Source organism: Eschrichtius robustus, chromosome 3, assembly GCF_028021215.1.
Source record: "Eschrichtius robustus isolate mEscRob2 chromosome 3, mEscRob2.pri, whole genome shotgun sequence".
Classification (NCBI taxonomy): Eukaryota; Metazoa; Chordata; class Mammalia; order Artiodactyla; family Eschrichtiidae; genus Eschrichtius; species Eschrichtius robustus.
In genome coordinates, this window is record NC_090826.1 from 105,869,721 (window position 1) to 105,895,873 (window position 26,153).

The 26,153-nt window shown below is 46.9% G+C and overlaps 1 protein-coding gene across 4 annotated transcripts; it reads right to left on the reverse strand.

Annotated features, from left to right (window-relative positions):
- ZNF697 (zinc finger protein 697) lies at positions 1-26,153 on the reverse strand. Of its 4 annotated transcripts, none has more exons than XM_068538163.1 (4): positions 26,042-26,153; positions 6,636-6,774; positions 2,837-3,117; positions 1-1,420 (listed from the first exon to the last, which is right to left on the reverse strand). In XM_068538163.1, the coding sequence occupies exons 3-4, from the start codon at positions 3,078-3,080 to the stop codon at positions 42-44; spliced, it is 1,623 nt and encodes a 540-aa protein (XP_068394264.1). In that variant the 5' UTR covers positions 3,081-3,117; positions 6,636-6,774; positions 26,042-26,153; the 3' UTR covers positions 1-41. The 4 variants fall into 4 exon arrangements, with proteins under 4 accessions (XP_068394264.1, XP_068394263.1, XP_068394262.1 ...); XM_068538162.1 differs by lacking the exon at positions 26,042-26,153 and adding an exon at positions 8,772-8,818; XM_068538161.1 differs by lacking the exon at positions 6,636-6,774.

Below are 26,153 nucleotides of genomic sequence, written 5' to 3' on the forward strand. Positions count from 1 at the left end.
CCGCCCCGCCCCCCAGTGCGCAGCCTCCGTCGGGCGCAGCCCTAGCACAGGTGCAGCTTCTGGTGCTGCGCGAGGTGCGTCTTGTAGCGGAAGCCCTTGCCACAGCCGGCGCACTTGTGCGGCTTGTTGCCCGTGTGGATGCGGCGGTGGCGGATCAGGTGCGAGCTCTGGATGAAGCTCTTGCCGCACTCGATGCACGTGTAGGGCTTCTCGCCCGTGTGCGTGCGCTGGTGCTGCGTGAGCGTGGAGAAGTCGCTGAAGCGCTTCTCACACTGGCCGCAGCGGAAGGGCCTCTCGCCCGTGTGCACGCGCAGGTGGTTCACCAGGTGCGAGTTGCGCCCGAAGCCCTTGCCGCACTCGCGGCACACGTACGGCCGCTCCCCCGAGTGCGTGCGCTTGTGCGTGAAGAGGTGAGAGCTGACGCTGAAAGTTTCTCCGCACTCGGAGCACATGTAGGGCTTCTCGCCCGTGTGCACACGCTGGTGCTTCACCAGGTCCGAGCGCCAGCTGAAGCGCTTGCCGCACTCGCCGCAGCCGTGCGGCTTCTCGCCCGTGTGGATGCGCTGGTGGTTGGCCAGGTGCGAACGGCGCACGAAGCCCTTGCCGCACTCCCCGCAGGCGAAGGGCCGCAGCGCCGCCGGCCCCGCGCCGCTGGCCGCCGCGTGTGCCCGCCGGTGGCTCAGCAGGTGCGAGCTGAGGCTGAAGGCCTCGCCGCACTCGGGGCACGGGTAGGGCTTCTCACCCGTGTGCAGGCGCCGGTGCTTGAGCAGGTCGGCGCGCCAGCTGAAGCTCTTGCCGCAGTCGGCGCACAAGTTGGGCCGCTCGCCCGTGTGCAGCCGCAGGTGGTTGGTCAGGTAGGTGTTGCGGCTGAAGCCCTTGCCGCACTCCCCGCAGCGGAAGGGCTTCTCGCGCGGGGGCCGGGCCAGCGCGGGCCCCGCCCCGAAGCCCCCGGCCACGCCCACGCCCATCAGCCCCACCACCCCGCCGCACTCGCCTGCGAAGCCGAAGGGCTCCAGGCTGGCGGCCGCGGCGGCCTCCGCCAGGCGGTGAATGCGCTGGTGCTGCAGGAAGGCGGCGCCCGGGCTGAAGCTCTCCCCGCAGTCGGGGCAGATGGTGGGCGCGTCCATGATGCTGGCCATCAGGCTGTCGAGCTCCCCGAGGTCCATGGCCATGGGGTGGTGGAGCCGGCGGAATCGGCGGTGGGCGGGCTTGTCACCCCGGTGTCGACTCCCCAGGGAGAGGTGCCGCCTCCAGGGAAGCACGGCAGGAGGCGGCTGCTCCTCTTCCTCCTCTTCCTGGGGGCTCCGGGAAATGCCGACGGACTCCGACAGCCCTGCGAACATCGCCATCTCAGCTACTCCAGCTTGGTCATCCTCTTCCTCACGGAGAGCAACCCCTTCTTCCTCGCTCAGCAGCCCCCCTGCAACAGAAAAGGCGGCAGTGGGGGTGACTATACTGGGCGCTCAAGAGGTAAACCCAGAGGAAGCCCGTCTCAGTAAGAGGGTGGGCCACGGGGTAATCCCCTCCCCCGGGGACTCTCAACCTCTCTCTCCAAGGTCCCTGTCTCCTCCACCCCCAATTCCAGCCTCCTTCCCGCCTGGTGACTCCTGGGGAAGGCCTAAAGGAGAGCGAGCTCACCTGCCCCCTTGGCTTTCCAGTTCTTCAGGCAGCTGTCTCCGGGCCCAGGCCCCACCCACTGGACCTGAGGCTCTGTTCCCCAGGGCCACCTGAAGGCCTGACAGTCAGCTTGAAATGGTCAAGTCTGGGCCAAGTGGGACTCTCTGGGATCTCGGAAGACATCTGCCCACTCCAAGAGCCACCAATGCCTTTCAAGGCCCTAGCCTCAAAAGACAAGGCCACTCCAGCCAACCACAAGAAAAGACCACCCGACCTAACTAGGCGCCGAACTGAGTTTTTAAATATGATTGGTCAGTCTGCAACCGCTTAAGGTGGAACAACAAACCAAACACACCCCAACCTAAGGGCTTTACTATGTAAGTGGGGTGGAGAGTTGGGAAAAAGGGGAGGTGAGTGCAGGGCCTAGAGCTGGTGAGTCCAACTTAGAGGCTGATCCAGAACACACATCTGTCTGCCTCTGGCTGCTTATCCCCAAGCAGAGGACACCCAGGAAAGTTACTGGGATATGAAAGACCACGTGCTCTGTGCACTGCAACGGAGGGCAGCAGCGGGTCTGGGAGGCGTCCTGGGGAAGGAATGTAACCTCACGGCCCTGATCATAAGGTATTTCAGCTCATTTCTGTCCCCAAGGCATGCACAGAGCAGGATAAAGCAACAAAAGCCCAAAGATGGGAACCAAGGAAGCAGATGGAGGCCCAGCGTTTACTCTTTCCAGATCAGGAATAGCAAGGGATTTAGGAGAGGCCTTGGGCACTTTGGGTATTAGCCACATGGACCTGGGCAGGTCCCTTACCACTGTGTTTATTTATCTGCAAGTGGGGATGATGACTGTTAACTGTAAACATCTGGATCTGTGCTAAGCAACTCATCTAACTCTCCAGCAACCCCAGGACGTAGGTCCCAATGTTACCTGTGTTCCCTCTTGTGCTGTTACACGTGTGATTTTATGGCAGTATTTTGTATGCTGTCAAGTGCACGCCTGTGAGTTACCCTCTTCACCCATGTTTACCAGTACAGCCCACCTCAGACCACACTGATGAAAAGGATGTTCCTCAGGCTTAAGATCGTACAGAATCTGCTTCATGGTGTCCTCTAGAGAGCTGCCTCCTAAGAATGCTGCCCCTGGTTATCACTCTGGAGGAGCTAGAAATAAATGTGAATGGGGCAACTTCCACCGAAATTGCCGTTTTCTCCTCACCTGTGCAGATGTTAGACACTAGTTCCCTCTCCTCTGAGTCCCCTCTTAGAGCTTCATCCTGTGGGTTGGAGCCCATCTCCTGCTCCAGGTGGCATTCTCTCTTGTCTGCGTCATGTGGGTTAGAGCCCATTCCTCTGTCTTCTGGGTCCCCTTCCCTGTCTTCAGAGTTCTCAAAATCAGAGCCCATCCCCTTGTCTTCTGAGTCCTGGGCTTCACACACGCCCCGTTTATCTTCTCGTTCCATCCAGGAAGAACAGGACAAGGGAGGTGACCAGGGATCCCTGCTCCAGACAAAACACACAGATAAAGGTCACGTGAGTCTGGCCTCATCCCCCTACCAGGTCTGGCTTTGATTTCCATGAAAATCAATGGCACAGTCCAATAAAATGTACAGAGTTCCAAGCCCCAGATGGCAGATCTCTGCTCCATCTCACGCTTTAAGCTAAATAGAACTGAGTGAAAAGAAGGCTGGTCTGGGTAGCAGAGGGACAGCGGCAACTCATGAGGCCACATGTCAACTCTCACTGGACTACAATTCCATCTGCTTCCATATATGAAGTGGATTATTCTATTAACATGGCTCTATAGCCTTAACAGTGGGGTAACAGTGGTATTCCCACTTTACAGATGAGAAAACTTAAACCTCAAAAAGAAGACCCCACTAGCCTAAGGCTAACTTGTAAGCAGTAAAGTGGGAATTAAACCAATTGTGCTGCTTCAAAGTTCCATGAGTTCCTTACTCTAGTTAAAGCTTGCCCTCCTCTAAATAGATACAATTTTTATTTGTATACAGTATTTTATTTACTGAGGTCAATTATACCTCAGTAAAGCTGGGGGGCGGGGGTGCAGCTTGCCCTCCTCAAACCCACAGCAATTTTGTGAGGATTTTAGCTACTTATGAGGGGGCCTCTAAGGAACCAGAGGAAAAGTACATTGAAGACACAAGACTAACAAAAGCATCGGTATATTAACTTCTTATCTAAGACTGTGTCACCAACAGCAGCATCCTGGCTCCACAGTGAGGATATGCTGCTTTCCTGTGAACAGTGAGCCAAGTAGTTCAAGCTTTAGTAGGTCTGTTGGGGGTGGTGGAAGAGATGCAGGGACCCTCTGTATTAGAAGCCATCTCTATAGCCTGATGAAATATTTTGCCTTATTATATACTTTAATTGTAGAGAGCCCTTAACAGGAACGTCCCCTGGCACAACTGGTAACCCCTCCACAGAACAGGCCAACGTGTGAGTTGTAGGGAGACGATGACATCAGATTCCTAAACCTTGTGTAGATGGCAGGTTTACGTTTCAAAAGTATAGGGCGCCCTGCCAAGACTGGGCAGTTGAGCCAAAAATAATTGACATCTGCCATCTATCACTCTTACAGCTCAGCTCAAGGCAGCAAAACAGTTTACAGGTCAAGGATCTTGGACTGACGTTGAAGTGTACAGCTCTCTCTCTGCCTTGGCAGTCCCAAGAATATGGCTGAGCATGTGGCTTTTCCTACCTGCCTCTGTTGACAGGGCTTACCAGAGGCAGCCCTGGCTCTGTGACTTTTCGGCGTGGAAAGCAGGAGTTACCGGCAGCAGCCTATCCGGTGGAGTCAGCCTTACTCTGCAGTCCAAGGCAAGTCAGTTAACCTCTCATTGTTTCAGTGTCCTCATCAGTGCAAGGAGGATAATGCTAGATAACCTTTCACACACGGAGGGTGTCAGAAGGAAACATTAAAAAGCACTTTGGAAAATACTGTGGCATGGACTCGATACTCTGAGTAGTCCAAATGTGGAATTCACACAGTATTCCTCTTTCTAAGTCCTGATGCCATTCCAGCCCACCTCAAAGACACACCAGCCCCTCCGTAATTCTGGCAGACTCGCGGCCCTAAATAGCACATTATATCCTTTCTCAGAGCTGATGATATGCTCCCTAGATTAGAGAGAAACATCAAGCCTGCTTCTTAAACATCACAGGAAAATGGCTGGACTGAGGATGGTCAGTCAGCAGTGTCCTGGAACACAGCTGGTCCCTTTAGAATGTATAACTGTTTAAAATGCCAGGTCCCAAACACTCAGGATTAGGCTGTAGGAGAAAATCCCTTTAAAGCCATAAACCTTTTAAGAGGTCTATCCCGCAAGGGACTATTGACCCCAAGTCACTTCTACCTATCACCCTCTTGCCTCCTGGAGCTCAGACTCTATAGACAAGTACAGCCCTTGAGTCAGCATAGATATAATACACCCCAAAGATGGGCGGTAGAAGGTTTTCATACATGTGACCTGTTGGTTTGCTAGTGGCTGAAAGCAGTGTGAGAGGTGGGAGAGGGACTTAAAGGGGACCTAGTCAATGGTTTCTGCCAATCTAAGACGAGCAAGAAGAATTTTATCAATAAACTAAAGGAAATCAAATAAGTGTGTCACCAGAAATTCATAAAACTAAAATGGCAGGGTATGGTACCCAGAATGGTACAGAAGTAACTGCAGCCCTCCACCATAAAGGGTAGGATTTAACGGTCTACCCTGGGAAGCAGGAAAGCTTAAGGTTTTACCCCAAACCCTTTTACGAAGGACAGAGTGCCTTTTTAGAGATCACCCCAGACACAGCAAAAATGGAACAAGCAGACTTTCTGATTTGTGATTTCTTGGGAACCAAGAGATAGTTCATACCAGAGATATTAAATAAATAAACTTTTTTTTTTTTTTTTTAGATTTAAGTGGGGAGAGCAGGGAGAGGCAGAATCTGAGTGAGTTCCCCATTTAGGGCTGTCTTATGAAGTTCACAATGCTGTCCCACTCAGGATTAAGGAGGCTCTGAGCTCCCAAAGGGAGCATGTCCAGATCCTTATTCACACCAGGGGAGGGAGGATTAGGTATGTTCTGGAAAGAGTAGGAAGCTCCTGTTGCCTAGAGAGATACATTCATGGTACAACATCTACTCAAATCTGTTTTAAAATCCATTATGTTAGTGCAAAACTGGAAATGTGCATGCCCCACAATATGGATTCAGCTCCATTCACACCATCACATCATAGGATTCTAGGCAGCTATCAAGTAACGGAGAAGGCTATTCAGAGGTATGGAAAGGTAGTCACAATATATTATTAGATGAAAACTAGCTGGTTTAAAAATAATCTCATTTGTTTATTAGTATATGCACACTAGCATATAGTTACACATGTCTACACAGGTTCAGAGAGGAAAACCAGAAGATTATTTATCACAATGTTAAATATCTCTTGGTCACTTCTAGGGGCTTTGCATCATTTAATCTTAACAACAACCCAGTGAAGCAGGGTATGATTTTCAACTTCAGAGACGAGGAACTAGGCACTTAAGTTAAGCGATTAGCTCAAGGTCATACAAATCATAAGTGGCACAGCAGGGACAAAGCCCCTGCAGTCCAGCTCCAGTACCCACATTCTTAACCAGAAGCTGGTGTGTTGTTTGGGATAACTTTTCCTTTTTGTGAACGTCAGTATTTTCTACAATAAAGATGTATTATTATCAGCAAAAGATGCCAACTTTGTTTTCAACGTGATAAAATACATTATAGGAAGACCTACAATTATTCAAAAGCAGCAAAAAGGAAGACAAGGACAGGAGTTGTGCTTAGCTCAATCTAGAAGACTTAATTTTCAGAAATGTTATCTACACACCAGTATAACTGAACTGTCAGTCACTAGCTATCTAGGCACATTTTGTTCCATTCATTCTCAAAATAAGAACTAGCAACATGTTTTCCAAGGCAAGGCCAGGGTTGGCTAATGAGTACATGGCAGGACACTGTGATTGCTTTGAGGCTAAACTGACCTGGGTTCAAATCCTGTTCTTTGTCAGCGACTTCACCTTGTGCAAGTGACTCCACCTTGCTGAACCTCAGATTCTACATCCATAAAAACAAGCATGCTGCCACCTACCATATAAGGTTAATGTAAAAGCAGCTGGCACACTGTAGAGACACAATAAATGGTAGTTATAATATGAAACTTATGGCAATGACTTGATTAAAGAACACACACCCACACCCACACTTCTCAAATTGGGGGTCACCTTTTCACAGCTATAGTCACCGAGAATGGTGTTTGGCAAGTACGAACAAAAAACCTCCTCTGGCTTGGCCACTAAAGGCTCTATTAATGAATAGCCCACCACGTGGAGACAAGAACCAGGGAGGGGTTGGCTGCTTAGGGGAGCTGGGGAGAGGGAAAAAGGTTCAGTTCCATGTTGGTTTGGAGATGCTGATAAACCATCCTGCATACAGGAAGTATTCGTCTGAAGTATGCGTGGTCCGACAAATCCTGACTTAAACCATCTATAATGGAGCTCTTCTCCCCCCCAGTAAGAAGGGGTACAAGTTTAAAGGGGGGGAAAACCAAACAGAGGTAAGAGTGGGAGTAGTCAGGCAAAGAAGATCCATTCTGCATCTGGTTCTAATCACTGAACTAGCAGTAATGAGGAGAGCCCTGGTTTTGGCCACCAAAGACACTGTGCTATGTGACTTACAGTAAGTACTTGCCCCTCTGGGCTTCTGTTCAATGAGGAGGTTGGGTATGAATGTGCCCGAGTCCTCTTCTCTTGGTCATGCCACAAGCAGGAGCATGAATCCAGGGAGGCACCACTGTCAGTTTCGTTAGACATGTTCAACTCCAGCTCGTTTACCTGACTCCCACAGCAAGCTGTTAACTTCCCAAACACCCAAGACCACCACCGCCAAACCCTTCTCTAGGGCGCAGACCACGTCAGGGTAGGATCAGTCAACTTTGCCGAGACTACTCAAATTCTAGTTTTTAGAACCTGCAATATTTTCATGTTCCTTTCCCCCTACCCCCCCCCAACTCAGAAAAGAGTAATGTTTCTAACTCTATATAAAGTCACTAGGCTCAAGCGCCTTCTAGACAAGCTCAACCCCCTGCGAAAGACGAACCCGATCAGTCTGAAGATATTGCTACAGAGTGGAAATAAATGTGATAAAGTATGTTGGAAGGAAGGAGCGGGGAGGGAGGGAATGAGGTGGGGGAAGGGGAGGTGGAGCCAGCCGTGGAGCCAGAATCAGAACTTAACCTGCCTGAGCTTCTTGGCACCTTCTCCCAACAGCGCCCTCTGGACCGATAGAAACGCAAAACCCATTCCTTTCCAACAGCAAAAGCGCCACCACTTTAAGGATTCAACGTCGCTTCCTGCCAAGGCGTTGAAGCCCACAAGCACACACCTCTCCCCCACCTTCCTGGTAGATGAGCCACTGGCCGTCCTTCTCTGGGGCATCGTGCGCAGGACCCCCCCCCCCGTGTCACGCCCCCTGCTGGCGGGAATGGGAGCGGTGGAGTGCGGCGCTCACAGCCCCCTGCTGCCAGTCGTCTCCCGCTGGGATGCCCAATGCAGCTGACCCTGCACTGGAGCGGATCCCTCTCATTTGACTCCAGTCATTCCGTCGGGTGAGCACCGAGGGTCATCCACCCTGGTTTTCCACGTGAAGAGAACAGACTCAGACAGTTGAGCTCCAGGTGACACAGCTCCTAGGTATTGTCAGGTCTCTCTCCAGCGTCTCTTGACTCCTTGCCATGGCATTCCCACTCCCCGGGAAGGGGACAGCTGGCCAGGGCGTACCCCCCGGAGAGGAGCGGGCCCACCTGCGGCCCCTGGGCAGGCGGGATGGCCACCGCCGGAGAGCAGACCTCTCCCCACCCCCTCCCAGGAAGGACAGGCAGTCATGTGCCACAGCCACTGCCAGGTGGCCGGGAGCCAGGCCGGCGGGGCTGTCATGTCAGGGGAAGGAAGCGGCCAGGCGGCCGGCCAGGAGCGGCTCCCACTCGGCCTCCTCCAGGCTGCAGCTCCTTTCCGGTCCCCTCTGCTCTGGCGGGTCCCTTCCCTACCTCGGCGCGGCTCAGATCCCGCCTCCCCCAAAGCCCTCAGTGCTTCCTCCCTTCACTTCCCACGCCCCCTGCGCACCACTGTCTCCCCAGGGAGGGTTTCCATGGCAGAGTCCGGCAGGGGCGCCCGGCAGCGTGGAATGCTGGAAAAACAATTTAAGTCTGCGGCTCTAAAGGCTGAACTCATGACCATAACTGGGGTCTAACCGCGGATTCCGGGGGGTTAATCATTTGTCAGTCTTCAGGCACCAACTGGGTAAACAGTCAACCAGCCTCTCAGGGGATACAGCCATCGGAGTCCTGCCTCCTCATGGGTGAGCCTGTGGTCAGAAAGAATGAAAAGGGCTAAGAACTCCACCTCACCATACTGGCAGGGGATGCCTCCAGTGAACGGGGTGAATGTGTCTGCATCCCAAGGGCCAGCTGACTTCCCAGTCACACACCCAGACTGTCCAACCCCAAATGCCAACCTCCCAAGTGGCAGACTGCTGCATGAGGTGCACGGTAATTTCAGACAGAGCTAAAAGATTACTGCAGCTAAGTATTGACCACTCTCCAGACAGGAGAAGCTAAAATAATATGGTTTCCTCCTTGTGGTTACTGCTTTTTCACCTGGAGAGGGAAGCCCAATTTGAAAAAAGAGACAGGCTCAAAACCAAGCCAACAGAGAAATCCATTTACAACCCCACTGGCCAGAGCTAGTCTGAGATTCTTTCCAATCTTTATGGTCAAGAATAGCACATATGTCCTTGGCGTCAGGCATTTCCTGTCTAATGGTTGGGCCAGGACCCCTCAGTTTGGCTGGAGGGCCTCAGCTTGTCACAGCTGCCAAGCCTCTGCCACCACCCCACAACTCCTGCACAAAGTAAGAATTACTGCAATGCAGAGACAGATTCTAAGCTCCTTCAAAGTTAGACCATCTGCCCTCAGATGAGAAGGCACAGAAGCTAAAGGTTTTCATGCAGGCATTTACTTGTCCCAGATTTTACATTTAACTAAAATAGAATATTCTACCTGATGCACAGGGAATACTTCTGTTCAAGATTTTTTTCTCTGCTCTGCTTGGTATCGCCTACCGGCACTACCCGTGTACAGCCTCAGCGTCTTTTTTTATCTAGCGCCTGGGCAGTCCTCAGAAAAATTGTCTTCAGATAACTCCTCGGTAGTTGGCTCAAATGTTCCATGTTTGTATTTTGTGGAATCATATACTTGGGAATCCGTTTGCTGAAACTCCTTCCACAGACAAGAAATTGAGGCTCAGAGAGGGAAAGTGACCAGATCAGAGACTGAAAGGCAGTTTGCTAGAAAAGTTATGGCCAGAATCTCAATTTTCTGATGGCTTCTCCAGTGATCTTTCCATCTCTTTAATATAAAACATCACTTCAAAAACAGACAGCCAAATAAATTGGGGTATATACTTGTCTTTTTTTCCCCACGCTATTTGTCAGGGTTCTCCGGAGAAAGAGAAGCAATAGGAAGTGTATACAGAAAGAGAGTTATTATGAAGAATTGGCTCATGTGGTTATGGAGGCTGGCAAGCTCAAAAATCCACAAGGTGGGCCAGCAGACTGGAGACCCAGGAGAACTGGTGCTGCAGTTCCAGTGTGCAGGCTGTTTGCTGGAGAACTCCTCCTTGCTCAGGGGAATCAGTCTTTTTGTTCTATTCAGGGCTTCACCTGACTGGATGAGAGCCACCCACATTATGGAGGTCAACCTGCTTTCCTCAAAGTTTACCAATTTAAATGTTAATGTCATCCAAACACTCTGTCACAGAAACACCCAGAATAATGTTTGACCAAATATCTGTGTACCTACCGTCCCAGCCAAGTTGTGCATAAAATTAACCATCACACACACACTGTAGCTAAAAAACACAGTCTGCAATAATCCCAACCTATGTCGAAATTTACTCATGAAAACATCTTATTTTTCATAAAAACCATTACTATATACAGAGAGCGGAATGGGGTCTCAGGGTATATGTGCTGTAAAAGACAGCGGGGAAGAATCAAAATTAATCTTAATTAAAGATCTACAGACATGTGTGTGTACAGGCATACACACCCCACAGCAGAAAGAGCAATTTAATAATCTATTTCACTGAAGGACAAAAGAGAAAACAGACTTAGAATGCAAAGGGGGTCCATGGGGGATATGGGAGTTGTTAACAAACAGCTTTGTTCTGGGAGAGTTGATGTTGGAACCCCTCATTAAGTTTACCAGATGGGGTCAGGTGACCTCAGGAAGTCTTTTCCAACCCAGATGATTCTGTGATCATATTTCCACTGGAATGAACAGCCCTCAAGACAATGTTCATCGCAGTGAATAGGGAGAGAGGAATGTTGGGACCAAAGGGTTTGAGGCATACATTCAATCACCCCAATTTCCCACTGCAAATTCAACAGGAAAAATGGCTCTTCCAATTCTCTGCCTAAAATAGCTGTTTGGCATCGTTGATAAAGAATGGCTGGCATGTTCCAGCCCAGCTCATTTCAGCAGTGGGTAAGTGACACCTCTGCATATAATCCTCCAAGGTGTCTTCCAACAAAGATAAAGAGAGAATAAAAATGGAGACATCACCTGATGCTTCATTGTTCCTGCCTGATTAAATTTTAAACTCCATAGCTAGACTGTTTTCAGCATAAAGTAAAACATTTACATACTCTTAAGTACACATTTTTTAAAATTATATACTTGTTACTCTTATTTCCTTAAAAATATCAGTATCAGTAAAACCAAGATCATAGGAAAATATGTGACACAACCCAGTTTCTTCAAAAATGATAACAAAAATCGGACTTCCATGGCGGCACAGTGGTTAAGAATCTGCCTGCCAATGCAGGGGACACGGGTTTGAGCCCTGGTCCGGCAAGATTCCACATGCCACGGAGCAACTAAGCCCATGCACCACAACTACTGAGCCTGCGCTCTAGAGCCCGCGAGCCACAACTAGTGAGCCCGTGTGCCACAACTACTGAAGCCCGCACGCCTAGAGCCCGTGCTCTGCAACAAGAGAAGCCACCACAGTGAGAAGCCCGCTCACTGCCACAAAGAGTAGCCCCTGCTCACTGCAACTAGAGGAAGTCCGTGTGCAGCAACGAAGATCCAATGCAGCCAAAAATTAATTAATTTTTTAAAAATGATAACAAAAATGGCAAAAAAAAAGGAGAGAAACGTACAAGTCAAAACACTTGAGATGTATCAACCAACCTCAGTGATAGACCTTATTTGAATCCCAATTGAAATAAACTACAACAACAAATTATTAGACAATTGTGGACTTGTGAATGAGGATTAGATATTTGATATTGAGGAATTACTCTTGTGTTTTTAAGAAATACACAGGAAAATATTTACAGGTGAAATGCTATGTCTGGAATTTGCTTCATTTGAAATGATATGTCTGTAATTCCAGGACAGAGGGGAGTAGCAGGGATGCAGATGAAACAAGATGGCCATACATTGATCACTGTTGAAGCTGGGTGGCGGTATATGTGATTTTACTTTTCTATTTGCTACAAAACTTACTAATAAAGTTTAAAAATAGAAAACATAACAAATCTTCTTTTTTTCTGAAATTTAAGGTTGATTATATTCATTTACATTCTGAGCAGACCATAATAAAATGTCAGTGACTTCCACGAAACGATTAGTCTGCTTTTTACAAAGTATGCCAAGTCAGGAGTGATTACAATGCCTAATATTGAACAGAGCTCTCGGGTATTGAGGGGAGAGGCAGTGGGGAAAAGAGATGAAAGAAATCTAAGTTTCATGCTTTTGAGTCTCTTTTTTTCTTTTCATGAGATAGAGGAACAGCTGTAATATACAAAATAGAATCAGAAAACTGTTTCCACTTTCATCTACCTGCATATTTCCCAAGAACTCAAAGAAGGATGCTTCCACAGCCAGTGCTTGTTTATTTCCACCATTTGTTCAGCAACAGGGAGAGGAGGGAATTCCCTGGCAGTCTCTAGTGCTTCTGACTCCCTGATCTCACTGCCAAGGGCCTGGGTTCGATGCCTGGTCGGGGAACTAAAATCCCACAAGTCATGTGGTGTAGCCAAAAAAAAAAAAAAAAAAAAGAGGGAGAGGAAATAAACCTGGCTGGGGGCACCGGTCATGACATCTCTGCGAGAGGAATGCTTTATCCCCAGGAAAGTCAAGCTGACAAAATGAGGCAAGGGTCCAACAGATTAAGCACATTGATAATTCGTCATCTCCAGGATGATCTTCTAAGGGGATAAAAAAATGTGTGTAGATGAAAAGGAAGCTAATACACTGGTGATTTATGAAAAAAGTGATCTCCATGAGATGAACCCTGGCAGGAACAGAATGACTTTATTAGCCCAAACTGAGAACTTTTAAATTAGTGTCCTTCTCAGTGAAACACTAAGGATGCCATCCAAATGTACTCCTACCGCATTACAAAGAGAACAGCTAGAAGATATCATGCTCCCACTTTATATTGGAAACCAAAAGCTTGCAGATAGTTTCCGTTTTAGCCAAGGAGACATGGTAAGTCTATGGTGCACGGAAGCAGTGACAGGACACAGCTTTCATCCAGGCAGTGAGGCGACTGTCTCAAGAAGGAGGTTGGAGTGGCCAGGACCCACTCACACCTTGAACACCATAGTTCCTAAGTCAGTCGTCAGGCTCAGACTGTTTGGGTTCCTTACATCCTTTTACCTCTAGTTCCTGGCATTTCCTGGAGAGAGCAGCAGTCCTATAGAAGCTTGTAAACAGAATAATGGTATTTTCCTTAGGCCTGGGTTCTTAGCCTGAGGGCCTTCAGAGTCCATGAACTCCCCGATAACTTATGTGAATGTGTCTGCAGAACCTCTCTTCTGATAAGAAGGCCCACAGCTTTCCCTTGGACTCTGAAAGGATCCATGGCACAAAAACAAAACAAAAGCCCTGCTATAAACCAGTACTACAGAGGATTCATGATACATTCCTATCATTTCCGAAATCATCCAGAGCAGTTTTGGGGAAGAGGGATAAGAGCAATTTCACCACTGTATGCCACAAGAACTTTTGGTGGGCCGGTGAAGAAGATAGTGACAGTAAACCTCAAATCAGGCAGTAGCACAGACAAAAACATCAGTAAGTTTCAAAGGGTATGGGGCAGAAGGAGGCACCTGGCAAACGCAACCTGCCTGATCCAGTTTGCTGATTTAGTCTAGTACCCTATGTTACAGATGAGTCAGGCAACAGAGACCCAGAAAGGTTAAGTGAATTACCCATGAATGCACCAGTTGAGGACAGACAGGAGACACTGGCATCTCAATTTTTGTTCCAATCCCCTTTCTACACAGCCCAACATAGCCTATGGGGCTTGGCTGAAAGATTCAGGCTGGAGACTTGGGCTCCCAGCCATCAGTAGTTTGTCAGCTTTTCACTTCCTTGTTATATGGCAGGTGCACTGAGAGGATGGTAAACTGCTCTTCAAGCCTCTAACACACTGCCTCTCTAGGATGGAGCTAATTTATACAAGTTTGACCCCGGTTTTATGGTTCCCATCAGTTGCTTATTTGGGCAATGAGTCAAAGCACATTAATCAAGCCATAACCTACCCAGGACACGAAACACTTTGTTAGTTTCTGAAAAGAAAATGAATTAAAATCTGGCCAAAGTCACCAACTCATTCGTAACAAATCTTCAGAGTGTTAGCAAAGTCATCCTGCCTGCAAATACAGAATAACATGGAAATACCCAGATGAAGAAGGGGATTCTGGGAGTAAAACAAACTCCCCAGTACAAGGAGCCTGGGTCACACCAAAGGACAATTAAGGAAGGGTATCACCCAACCCATACTCACCCAACATGGCCCATGACGACAAATACAGTTTCTCAGATTCACCCTCTTTTCTATCATATCTTTTTGCTTGTTTGAATAGCTTTGCATTCTCTGTGTGGGAGGTGGTGCAGAAGTGGGCCAGGTGACAGGAGCAAGCCAACCACAAGCTAAATGAAGAGATTCCATCCACAGATGATGGGAGAATCTCACAATTTTTTTGTTGAAAATTTCTTTAAAGGATCCCTCATTTTACAGATAAGGAAAATGAGGACCAGAGAAGATAAGTGCCTTGTTTGAACTCACAAAGGTAGTGAATTGGTGGCAGAATTGGGACTACCATTCAGGTTACCTGATTCCTTTTAAGTACAATCTCCCCTGCACCAGACTCTCCCAATGAGCTCTGTCGTATTCATGGGTTTAGTGCTCTGGCTTTGCTGATAGCATTTCATTGATGCTGACTTCTTTCTTCCTATTTTTCCTGTTCTCTTCTGGACTCTTGCTTTTCCCCCCTATTTTGATTTTAAGTATTTTTCCACTGAAAAACATAAAAGATATTCTTCAAACTTACCTTCATGTGAACCTCAGAAATGACCTCTGAATTAACAGGTTTTGAATTATCTACCGTATTTCTTAGACAAAACAGACACCTCATTGGCCAGAAAAAAGCAGTCGTTTTGAATTAGCATTGACTTAATGGAGTGTTATGGTAAACATTTAATAATTCCACGTCCTTGGTACAGCATTTGAAAAAGAAGTCATCACCAAAAAAAAAAAAAAGAAGTCATCATAAAAGAGACAGTTGGAGAGAAAAGAAAGCCTATGGCATATCAACCTGAACAATTAGTACTGACTGTCATTTTTTTAAAAAAATATTTATTTATTTATTTATTTTTGGCTGCGTTGGGTCTTCGTTCTTGTGCACGGGCTTTCTGTAGTTGCGGTGAGCGGGGGCTACTCTTCATTGCGGTGCGCGGGCTTCTCATTGCGGTGGCTTCCCTTGTTGCGGAGCACGGGCTCTAGGCGCACGGACTTCAGTAGTTGTGGCTCGCCGGCTCAGTAGTTGTGGCTCACGGGCTCTAGAGAGCAGGCTCAGTAGTTGTGGCGCACGGACTTAGTTGCTCCGCGGCATGTGGGATCTTCCCGGACCAGGGCTCGAACCCGTGTCCCCTGCAATGGCAGGCGGATTCTTAACCACTGCACCACCAGGGAAGTCCAGTACTGACTATCATTTTTAAAGACGTTTTTAAAAATTCAAACTATGAAACTCTCTCATTGAAAGGAGAGACTTTTTCTTCTGCAGAGACTTTTTAAATGCCTAAAGCCAATTATCAAGCAATATTACATCTCCTTCTGCAGTGCCATTTTTCGGCCAACACATCTTACAGGCTATTGGGAAAAGGAGGGCTGGTGTCAATGAGCCCTGATAAATTCTAACCTCATCGCCACAGACATCAGTTTCCTGGTGAACCATTGGCTTCCCGGGTGTGAGCCATCTCAGTAGATCACAGTCATTGCTAACATTTAGTCTGGCTCACATCAATATCAGCTATAACTTTCCATCTTCCAATCCAGTGGTCAGTCTCTTCTTTGATCTCACCATCAACACTGTAAAGTGCTGGGAATATATAATCGAGACTCCACAAATGACTACAGAAATCCTGTTCAGATGCTGTCCTTGAAATTCTCTCCTCCCTTAGCATCCAAGATATTGCACTGTCCTAGTCTCTCTCTACTTACCTTACTGCCCTGCCCCTCTTCTTATCTACTAAAACAGGTCAACCTTGCAGCTTTTTGTTTACATTTTCTTCTCCCACTCCCCTTAATCGTTTTGCCCCTTCCCCTAGTTTTCAATAAATACCTGCTCTGTCTACAGACCCCACGAAGGTGAAACTCCCCACCCCACATCGAACCCCTGACCTGTACTCCAGGTCCACATTTCTAATGATGCACCAAGCAACGCCACTGAGGCGCTTTAATGCCCCTTCTATCCTGAAGTGCTGCCCTGTATGTCACATGGGACACAGGACAGGAGGCAGCCCCAAATGGGGAAAAGCACATGTTAAGGCATCAACAGACCTGGTTTTGAACAGAAGTTTGTCACTGATACACTGTATGCTCCTAGTACAGTTATTCACCAATTTGAGACTTAGTCCCTCATCTATACAATGGGAAAAACAAGTTACCTTGAAAGGTTGTTGAAAACACTAAGTGAATTTCCATTTGTAAAGCATCTGACCCTAGTCATGTTGAAAAGCATTAGTTTTCCTCCCAAATCTTCATTACAAATCAACTCCTCCTGACAGTGCCCATTTCTGTTAATGCCTCTCCGTTCTTACTCATCAGGTTGAAAACCCTGGAGTCAACTTTGACCCCTCCCCTCTCCCCTTTCAATCAAATCAGCTGCCAAGTCCTTCCTTTTATTTCTCTCCTCTATTTTCCATTATCACTGCAGTAAACACTCTTACCAGTTACAGGGACCTACATATCATTGCTGGATCCATCTTTTTTTTTTTTTTTTAAGTATTTATTTGTTTATTTATTTATGGCTGTGTTGGGTCTTCTTTCTGTGCGAGGGCCTTCCCCAATTGCGGCGAGCGGGGGCCACTCTTCATCGCGATGCGCGGGCCTCTCACTATCGCGGCCTCTCCTGTTGCGGAGCGCAGGCTCCAGACGCGCAGGCTCAGTAATTGTGGCTCACGGGCCCAGTCGCTCCGCGGCATGTGGGATCTTCCCAGACCAGGGCTCGAACCCGTGTCCCCTGCATTGGCAGGCAGACTCTCAACCACTGCGCCACCAGGGAAGCCCATTGCTGGATCTATCTTAAAACATAGTTGCCACTCCATTTCTCCTCCTGCTCAGAAACCTGTGACTCTGCCAGTGTGTCCGAAACCTCTAAGTGACTCTGCCAGTGAGTCCGCAGAAGCACAAACTCTAAGCCCTCAACAATGTAGCCCAAAGCTCTCTAACCTCTCCCTGACTTCTGCCAGCTAACCTCAGACAAAAAGGGATGCTGTAAGCCTTCCAGAAGGCACCCTATGTTTCTCTTCTCTTGCCATGCTGTTCGTTCTCAAAAAACGGTTTGATGCAGTCTCTCCTTTCCTGGAGGGAAGCAATACTCTTAGTGGTTAAAAGCTCAGATTCTGGAGCCAGACCACGCGTGTGAATCCAGTCTCTAGCTCTGTATGTTACTCAACCTCTTTGAGCCTGGGCTTTTTCATCTATAAAACACGGAAAACAACTATATTTTATTGGATTAGTGTTAAGTGCTCAGAAAGAATTATTATTATTTCACTTTGTACGATTCCTTAAGGTACTTTTCCTTATCTCATTCTGCCTAATGTCAGTTTTTAAAATATAATCATAGTTATAATAATTTGTACCTTATTGTTTACTCTCTCTCCCTCCCTACCACCTCCCAATTATAAGTCCTGGTGGGAACATACTGATTTATGCACGTTCATGATTCCCCACAAAATGAGCCCTCAAATACTTCTTTATTTTTTTAAATTTATTTTATTGATGTATAGATGTGTTCATCTCTGCTGTACAGAACAGTGACTCAGTTATACATGTATATATACATTCTTTTTCACAGTCTTTTCCATTATGGTTTATTACAGGATATTGAATATAGTCCCCTGTGCTATACAGTAGGACCTTGCTATTTATCCCTCCTATATATACTAGTTTATATCTGCTGATCCCAAACTAATTGTCAGAGTCCTTTAAATGGATAAAGTCAAGGATAATTATTTCTCTCCTTCAGCCTCAAAATGAAGAACTAACAAAATCAGGCAATCTAGTGATCTGGCTAAGATCACACCCGGAAGGCAGAGCCCTGGAAACAACCTAGCTCTCCTAACTGGATCCAATAACCTGTCAGCACCAGAAGCCAAGCATGCCTAGTTATCCTGCTAAATAGGTAGACGTGATAGAAAGTGGTGATTAGCTTCAACAGTTAGAAGGTTCTCGAAAAAGAATCCTGCGCCCCACGGCCAAATGCCAGCACCCCTTGCTGGCATCAAGTAGTCCTGTGTGTGCCCTGCCTCCTCTCCAAGCCTTTACCACTCAACTCAGCAAAGAACAGAGGTGGCCCGGAGCCGTGTTTGCATTCATGGTGGGAAATGTTCCTGGGCTCTCCTGGCTGGACAGGACAACCACTTCTCTCCCACCCCTGGAGGAAAGACAGGACTAGACCAGCAGAAGTCGAGTGTGGATGAAAAAAGACCAACATCCAACCTTTACAGAGTAGTTAGGAGACTAAATAAGAAGTTGCTTGGGAGGAGAGGGCAGCAGGGAGCACAATCGAATACAGAAGAAATTTGTGTTTATCATTAGAGTGTCTACTCAGACCAAAGTTTATTCTCTAGCAGTTTTCAAGGGCTTTGTGTTCTGTTTTGTTTTCTTGCTCTGACAGGAAGGGCACGTATGTCTTGATTTCTCTTCTCATTTATAATCATCAGCCCTTTTCCTAAGGGTCCATAATTAAGCTATGAGAAAACGTAGGCTCTTAAAGAAGTTTTTTAAAAGGGTACATGCCACACAGGAAGTAGGTGACCAGAATTATTTACCAAGCCACTAATTCAATCAACAAACACAAGTACCTATGAGGGAGCCGGGAAACAGAAATAAAGAGTTCCTATAGTAACTGCCCCCAAGCTAGTTCAGGCTGTGGCCACAGTCTGGTTAAATTTAACTGACGTTTACCTTATTTTTTAAAAAGTAGGGGAGCATTTCTTCAAGTTTATTTCACACTTTGGTTCCTCATTTCTGGGGTAAACCGGTTTTATATTAAAATAGATCTGGTACACTCACACTTTCCAAAAAGAAAAAAGATATGACAAGTTCATATATATAAAAATATATCGAGAGAATGAGAAGATAAGCCACAGGCTGGGAGAAAATATTTTCAAAATAGGTATCTGATAAAGGAATGTTATCCAAAATATACAAAGAACTCTTAAAACTCAACAACAAGAAAATGAACAACCTGATTTTAAAATGGGCAAAAGATCTAAACCTGCACCTCACCAAAGATATAGAGATGACACACAAGAATATGAAAAGATGCTCGACATCACATGTCATTAGGGAGCTGCCAATTAAAACAATGAGCTACCACTACACACATATTAGAATAGCAAAACATCCAAAACACTGAAAACACCAAATGCTGGTGAGGACGTAGAAGAACAGGAACTCTCGTTCACTGCTGATAAGAATGCAAAATGGTACAATCACTTTGAAAGACAGTTTAGCAGTTTCTTACAAAACTAAGCATACTCATGCCATAAAATCCAGCAATTGTATGCCTGGCTATTTACGCAAATGAGTTGAACGCTTAGGTCTCCACATAAAAACGTGCACATGGAAGTTTACAGGAGCTTTATTCATAACTGCCAAAACTGAGAGGCAACCGAGATGTCCTTCAGTAGGTAAGTGGATAAATGGTGGTACATACAAACAATATTATTCAGAGCTGAAAAGAAATGAGCTGTCAAGTCATGCAAAGACACAGAGGAACCTTGAATGCATATTACTAAGTCAAAGAAGCCAATCTGAAAAGGCTACATATTGTATGATTCCAACTATATGACATCAAAGAAAAGGTGAAACTATGGAGACAAACAAGACCAGTGGCTGCCAGGGGTTAGAAGGGAGGGATGGATGACTAGGTGGGGCACAGAGGATTTTTAGGGCAGTGAAACTATTCTGTATGATGCTACAGTGGTGGACACATGTCATTATACATTCGTCCAAATTTAAAGAATGTACAACACCAACAGTAAATGCTAAAGTAAACTATGGACTTGGGGTAACAATGATGTGTCAGTAGAGGTTTGTCGATTTTAACAAACATACCGCTCTGGTGTGGGATGTTGAAGTGGGGAGGCTATGCATGGGGTGGGCTGCGGGCAGGGAGCATATGGGAACTCTCTATACTTTCTGCTCAATACTGCTGGGAGCCTAAAACTGCTCTAAAACATAAAGTCTATTTTTAAAAAAATTATATATGTGCATATAAAAGATCCTTTCCCCAGCTTATATCACGTATAAGCATACACCCTTTGTCACAACTCATTATAAAAAATTGGCAGTGCCATCATATTAGGAAAGAATCAAGGTGAAATGTTTTAAAATATAACGTATTCATTCACTCAACAAATTTTTTTGAACACTTACCATGTGCTACCCATTATGCTGAGTTCTGCCTTGTGGAGATTACATTCTAATGACATAATTTTTAAAACCCATGGCTTTCAAAACCACCTACTGTTACCAGAAATCACTGTCAATACCTGCTATAGGGACTACTTTTTTTAAAAGTGATCCATTGAAATTCACCAAGGTTCCCAGGTGTGGGGAAAAACTGTTGACTTTCCAGGTCAATAACTGGAAAGGTGTTCTTCCCAGAGTGCCCCATCTAAGCATGATCAAGCATCAAAGATGCGCTAACCTCCTGAATATGCAGGACACTGAGACCAAAGCGATACGTTTCTTGTTAATAAAACCCAGAAAGAATGGTTCCTGTTTTGTAAGTTTGGGTAAGATCTTGACAAAGTTCTCAGAAGAAAATATATGTAAAATGCCTCTCTGAATGAATGTAGGCCCTTTCCCCCTTAACTACACACATTTGAGCAAATTAGAGCTGTGTGCAGATGACCCAGACTTGACCCTCTGCAGGAAGGGGAAACTAGAGAGTTGCAGGTGGCCCTCCTCACACTGGCTGGAACACCATTGCTAGCCTCTGGATGCACCATGCATGACTTGCTGAACAAGTGCAGGGACCCCCAAGAACTGTCCTATCATTTAAAATGACTAATGTGCTTATAACAACCCCTGCACACTATGTTTATACCGAGGCTTCCAAAGCACTGTGGGGCCTTGAGGTCAGGGAAAGAGAGGGCTTAGCCTCAGGAAATGGGTTCAATCTTGTGACAAGTAAAAGCCTCTTCACCCAAAAAGGAGAGGCTGCTGATCTTTTTAGCATCCGCATTAATATATGATGCAATAAAACCCAATTCCATACCCCATACAAATCATGCTACCCTTCTCAGAGGTAAAAACAGAAGGAACTATCTTCCTTCCTCATCCCAGCCTTTTTTTTTTTTTTTCATATCTGCAGAAGCAGGGAAACCCCTCCAGTTTTCTCTGATGTGCAGCAAAGAAGTCTTTCCTAGGAGATGTGGTAGAAGGTGTGCATGACAGCAATGGGGAAGGTACTGAAGCAATAGCCCCACCCATGCTACCCAACATCAATAAAACACCATCATTTAGCACTGATCAAGTTCCTACAACTCAGCAATACACAGATCTGCTCTCACATATTTCCAGAGGGTGCTTACATTTTTGGGCAGTCATGCGAAAAGGATGAAAATTAACTAAGAAAATGATCCTCTGATCCCTCTCCTACAAACTGGCAACATGCAAGTAATGTTTCATGCCTACATTTTTGCATTTTGAGTCATTACCAATTCATCATCAACTCACAGTGCCTGAAAGCCCACCATATGCCAGGTTGTGTTCTGGACATAAAGTCCCTGCCATGTGTAGAGAATATGCAAATATTCCAGCACACGGTGGAGGCTCATTCAAGTTTACAGTCATCAAGAAGACATTGAGCCTCAGGTATTTCAGACAATGCAAAAGGTTAGAGGAGAGGCTAAATGTGGCCTGGAGTGGTCAAGAAAGTCTAAGGAAGGGGTGAGACTTGGCCTGGGGGGAGAACAGAAAGAATTCAGACAGGCTGGGAGAAAAGGGAAAAGAATTCCAGGTAAACAGTTCTGTGCCCAAAGGTCTTATTATGGATTCTAAACCTGGTCTTTCCAAATGATGGCCATGGGATTATGAGGGCACAGAAATAATGAATTTATGAAAAACCAGGGCCTCTCACATGAGATCCATTAGGATGCATTTAGAAGCCCAACAATATTCCTGGAAGGAAACTTGGAAAGTGAAGGACTTCAGAGGAAGAAGGAATAGATCCAGCAGTTTTCTCCCAGGGAGAACAAAGACACACCGTTCCGAACAGGCTCGAGAGTCGACAGACCTAAATTCCAGTCTATCTCCAGAATCTGGGACTCCAAGCAAGATTCTTAACTCCTCTCTGAGCACCAGTTTCCTCCTTTTTAGAATAGGGATAATAATATATAAATCATCAGATTAAGGCAATGCATAGAAATTCCCTAGTTCAACAGCTGATACATAGATGTTCAATAATAGTAACTCTTGTCATCATGTAAAAAAGAAGCATAAAAAACTTTCCAGTTAGAGATAAATGAGCAACTACAAAACTGCAATGTCTTTAAGGAATGTTTGATGAAAGTGTGATCTGTCTTGTACTTCTATATGCCACATTTTTAATCCTAGTAGACTGCTTGGGCTATAAAGTCAAATCGACATAATGGGAGTCAGTGGCTTAGTTGCAAGTAGCAGATGACCCTTGTAGTGCTACTTTCTAGAAAGCGCATTGAACCTTCACAACTGAGAAGAAACCATTACCTCCTTCAGTACAGGAACGTGACAAAAGTCATCGGTTATCCCCTTGGGATTAATCCATTCCATACCCTGCCTATAGAGTTTGAAAATTTAGGCTGGCAAAGAACCTTTTCAACAAACTTTTAATGAGTGTCTTTGTACTAGACACTGTGATAGATCCATTTAGGGTCTCCTAATGCAGGAGCAAAAGGAAAAACTCTAAGATGCTTTAGAGCCACAATTGCGATGAATTCTTACAGGTCTACGGGAAAGGCTTCATCCTCTTTTTTACAGAAAAAGAAAGACATCAATTAAGATATATGCATTCTTTTAATTCTTTTACTCATTCCTTCATTTACTCATGTTTTTCAAATAACATCCTTTGTGCACAGACAGGTACAAAGGACAGGGTAGAGAGAGCCATTGCCCTCAAGGCATTTACATTTTGAAGGGGAGAAAGAAATCATCTAACTATCACAAGGAAGACCAGAGATGGGTGTCGTCCAAAGGATGCAAAGTACCATGGAGATGAGATTAATCCTAACTGAGAGGTCTAGGAAGACTTCTACAAAACTTGTGCATCAGCTGGGCTAGGATTTGGAGAAAATCATCAGGGCAGTGCAGCCATGGAGTTCAACTTTATGGAGACACACAGGTGGAAGAATGTCTGGGGAGCTATTTGCTGCAAGAACGGGTAGGTAATATGAGGTGGCCCAGGTCCAGCGGAGAATAGAGGTTAAGTAAACACTGAATTGTTAAGGGTTTCGAATGCTAAACTTAGAAGTTACCTTCCTGATTACATTAACACTACGTAGTATGTACTAAGAAACCTGTTAGGAGAGGGGAAAAAAATGAAGGAAAAGAAAAAAGAAGTAAGAACTTAGATCAAAGGAAAAGCCCAAATGGCATTAACATAGGTTCACACTCCAGACCTCTTAATGACATTGCAGCTTTTTTTTTTTTTTCACTCTACATGAGCAGGCAAGGTCTTTCTTGTCCTAATTTATCACCTTTCACCAGCTTTTACCCTTTCTCCTTGCCTTTACTAGACATTAGAAATTGGGCAAATATGTAGATTCTGAGGAAATCCAAAGGGCTGGGGGTGGGGGGAGGGAGAGGAAATGCGACGCAAAGCCATCAGCCTTAATCATCCAACCTTCAGCCGAGGTCACCCGTCCCAGGCCAATTCAGCTACATCACCGGTTCTTCTCAGTCTGATTTCTTTCCATTCACTCCCTTAATCCCAGTCGTTTTTGAAGGCCATCTATGTTTTCCTTTCTGTAAAGTAAAAGGTAGCCAGACTTCCCATTTATGACCTTTGTTCACTATGGTGCCATCATATTCTCTTCGGGGCCCAGCTAAACTTCTAACATCAAATTTCCCCCAACGACAACCTCCACCTCCACCTCCACCACACACACACACACACACACACACACACACACAGCCAATATGTTCCAACTAGAAATCATCTTCCGAATTCACAGAGCCTTTTCTCTTCATTTCGCCACTCTCATGCCCTCAGCCTCAACAACTGGGTTTTTCCCCACTCTGTTCTTATCTCACACAAGATGCTTCATCTCTTCTAGAGAAGCCAGTGGAAAAGGTTCTGCATCCCCCTATATAGGATGCAGGGCTCTGTGCCTACCACATCATCATGAGCCTTGGGTACTCCTGCCTCACCACCCAAATGGCATTTTTCAAGGTTCATTTGGCTCTTAAAATGTATTCCACTTTAAATAATATCCCTATGTTGGCTTGTTAAGAGAAGAAGGCAAACACTTGAGTACAGCAGTAAAATAAACAGGGGAGGGGAGAAAGGAGAAACAGAGGCTTCTTAGGCGGGGGAGTTCAGTTACACAGGAGTGACACTTGGACTGTGTTCAAAGTTGCCCACTCATCCATCACAGCTCCTCAAAGACTATATTAACTTGCTAGCCATTATCCAACCGCCTTTACCACACCCTTAGTCCCATGGGAGGAGGATAACGCCATAGGGGACACAGAGTATTCATGTCACCTAACAGGTAAAAGACAAATAGGCCAGCTATCAGAGCAAGGATAAAACATCACTAGATTGAATCCAGTCTAATGCTCACGTAGCAATGGGTGGGTGATTCATTATTTGGGATGGGGGTGGAGGCGGTTAGGAAAAAGGAAAATCGTGGAAAGTCCCAGAGGAAGTGGTCATCCAATTCTCGAAGCGTGGCCATAAGGCACACAGCGCGCCCCTGTTGCCGCTGGCTCCCGCCCTCAACCTCTTACTCGCCCTCTCCTCCCAACGCGCACTTCACCCCGTGCCTTCACTCACAGTCCTCAGCTTCGGTGCTCTCCCTGGGTGAAGGTATCGGCTTTGCCCCACCGGCAGACATGGACATTCGGCGTTGGGAAGCCTATCAGAGCTAAACGGCGACCACCCCTAGGACGACGAGCTGCTGCCCATCTACCCACTCATCCTTATTGTGCCATTTGCCCAGGCTGATGGCTGCCCAAGCCGCTGCTCTGAGTCAGGATAGAATGGAGCGGAGAGAAAAAGGGAGAACACATTTCACAAGGACCCAAGATGACCCGCTGGCCCCCCTCGGAGTCTCCCACCCCCAACCCCCCAAAGCCCCGAGTGGGGCTGGGGGCGCGGAGAGACAAGGCGAGGGGAGCGCAGTCGGTCCCCGTCCGCAGCTGCACACAAAGCCCTTCACCTTCTCCTTGCCTCCCAAGCTCCTCCCTGGGCTTCGTTTTTCCGAGGGTCTCGGATGCCCCCTTCGGTGGTCGGCGGGACGGTCTGACTGCCTCTCCAAGCGCTGCCTCCTCCCTCGCGTCTCAGCCTCCTCCTCCCCGCCCCTCGCCACAGACCCCGAAGAGACCTCTGTCCGGGCTTGGGGGCCGCCAGGAACACTCCCCTGCGCCCGGGGCCCCGGAGCCCCTGCGCCCCCAGGGCGCGGACAGCGGTACAAGTTCGCCCAGCCGTTCCGCCACCCGCTCTCGGGCGCACACCCCATCCCCGCAGCGGTCGGGTCGGGTCCCGATCAGCCCCATCCTCAGGAGGCGTGGGAGCCCAGCCGCAGCCACGCTCCTACCTGCGCGGCGGCGGGCGCGGCAAGGAGCGAGGGCACCGCGCGCCCCGGCCCGAGCCCCGCGCCGCGGCGCGTCTGCTCTCGTGCTGCTGCTGCGGCGGCGGCTGCAGCGGCC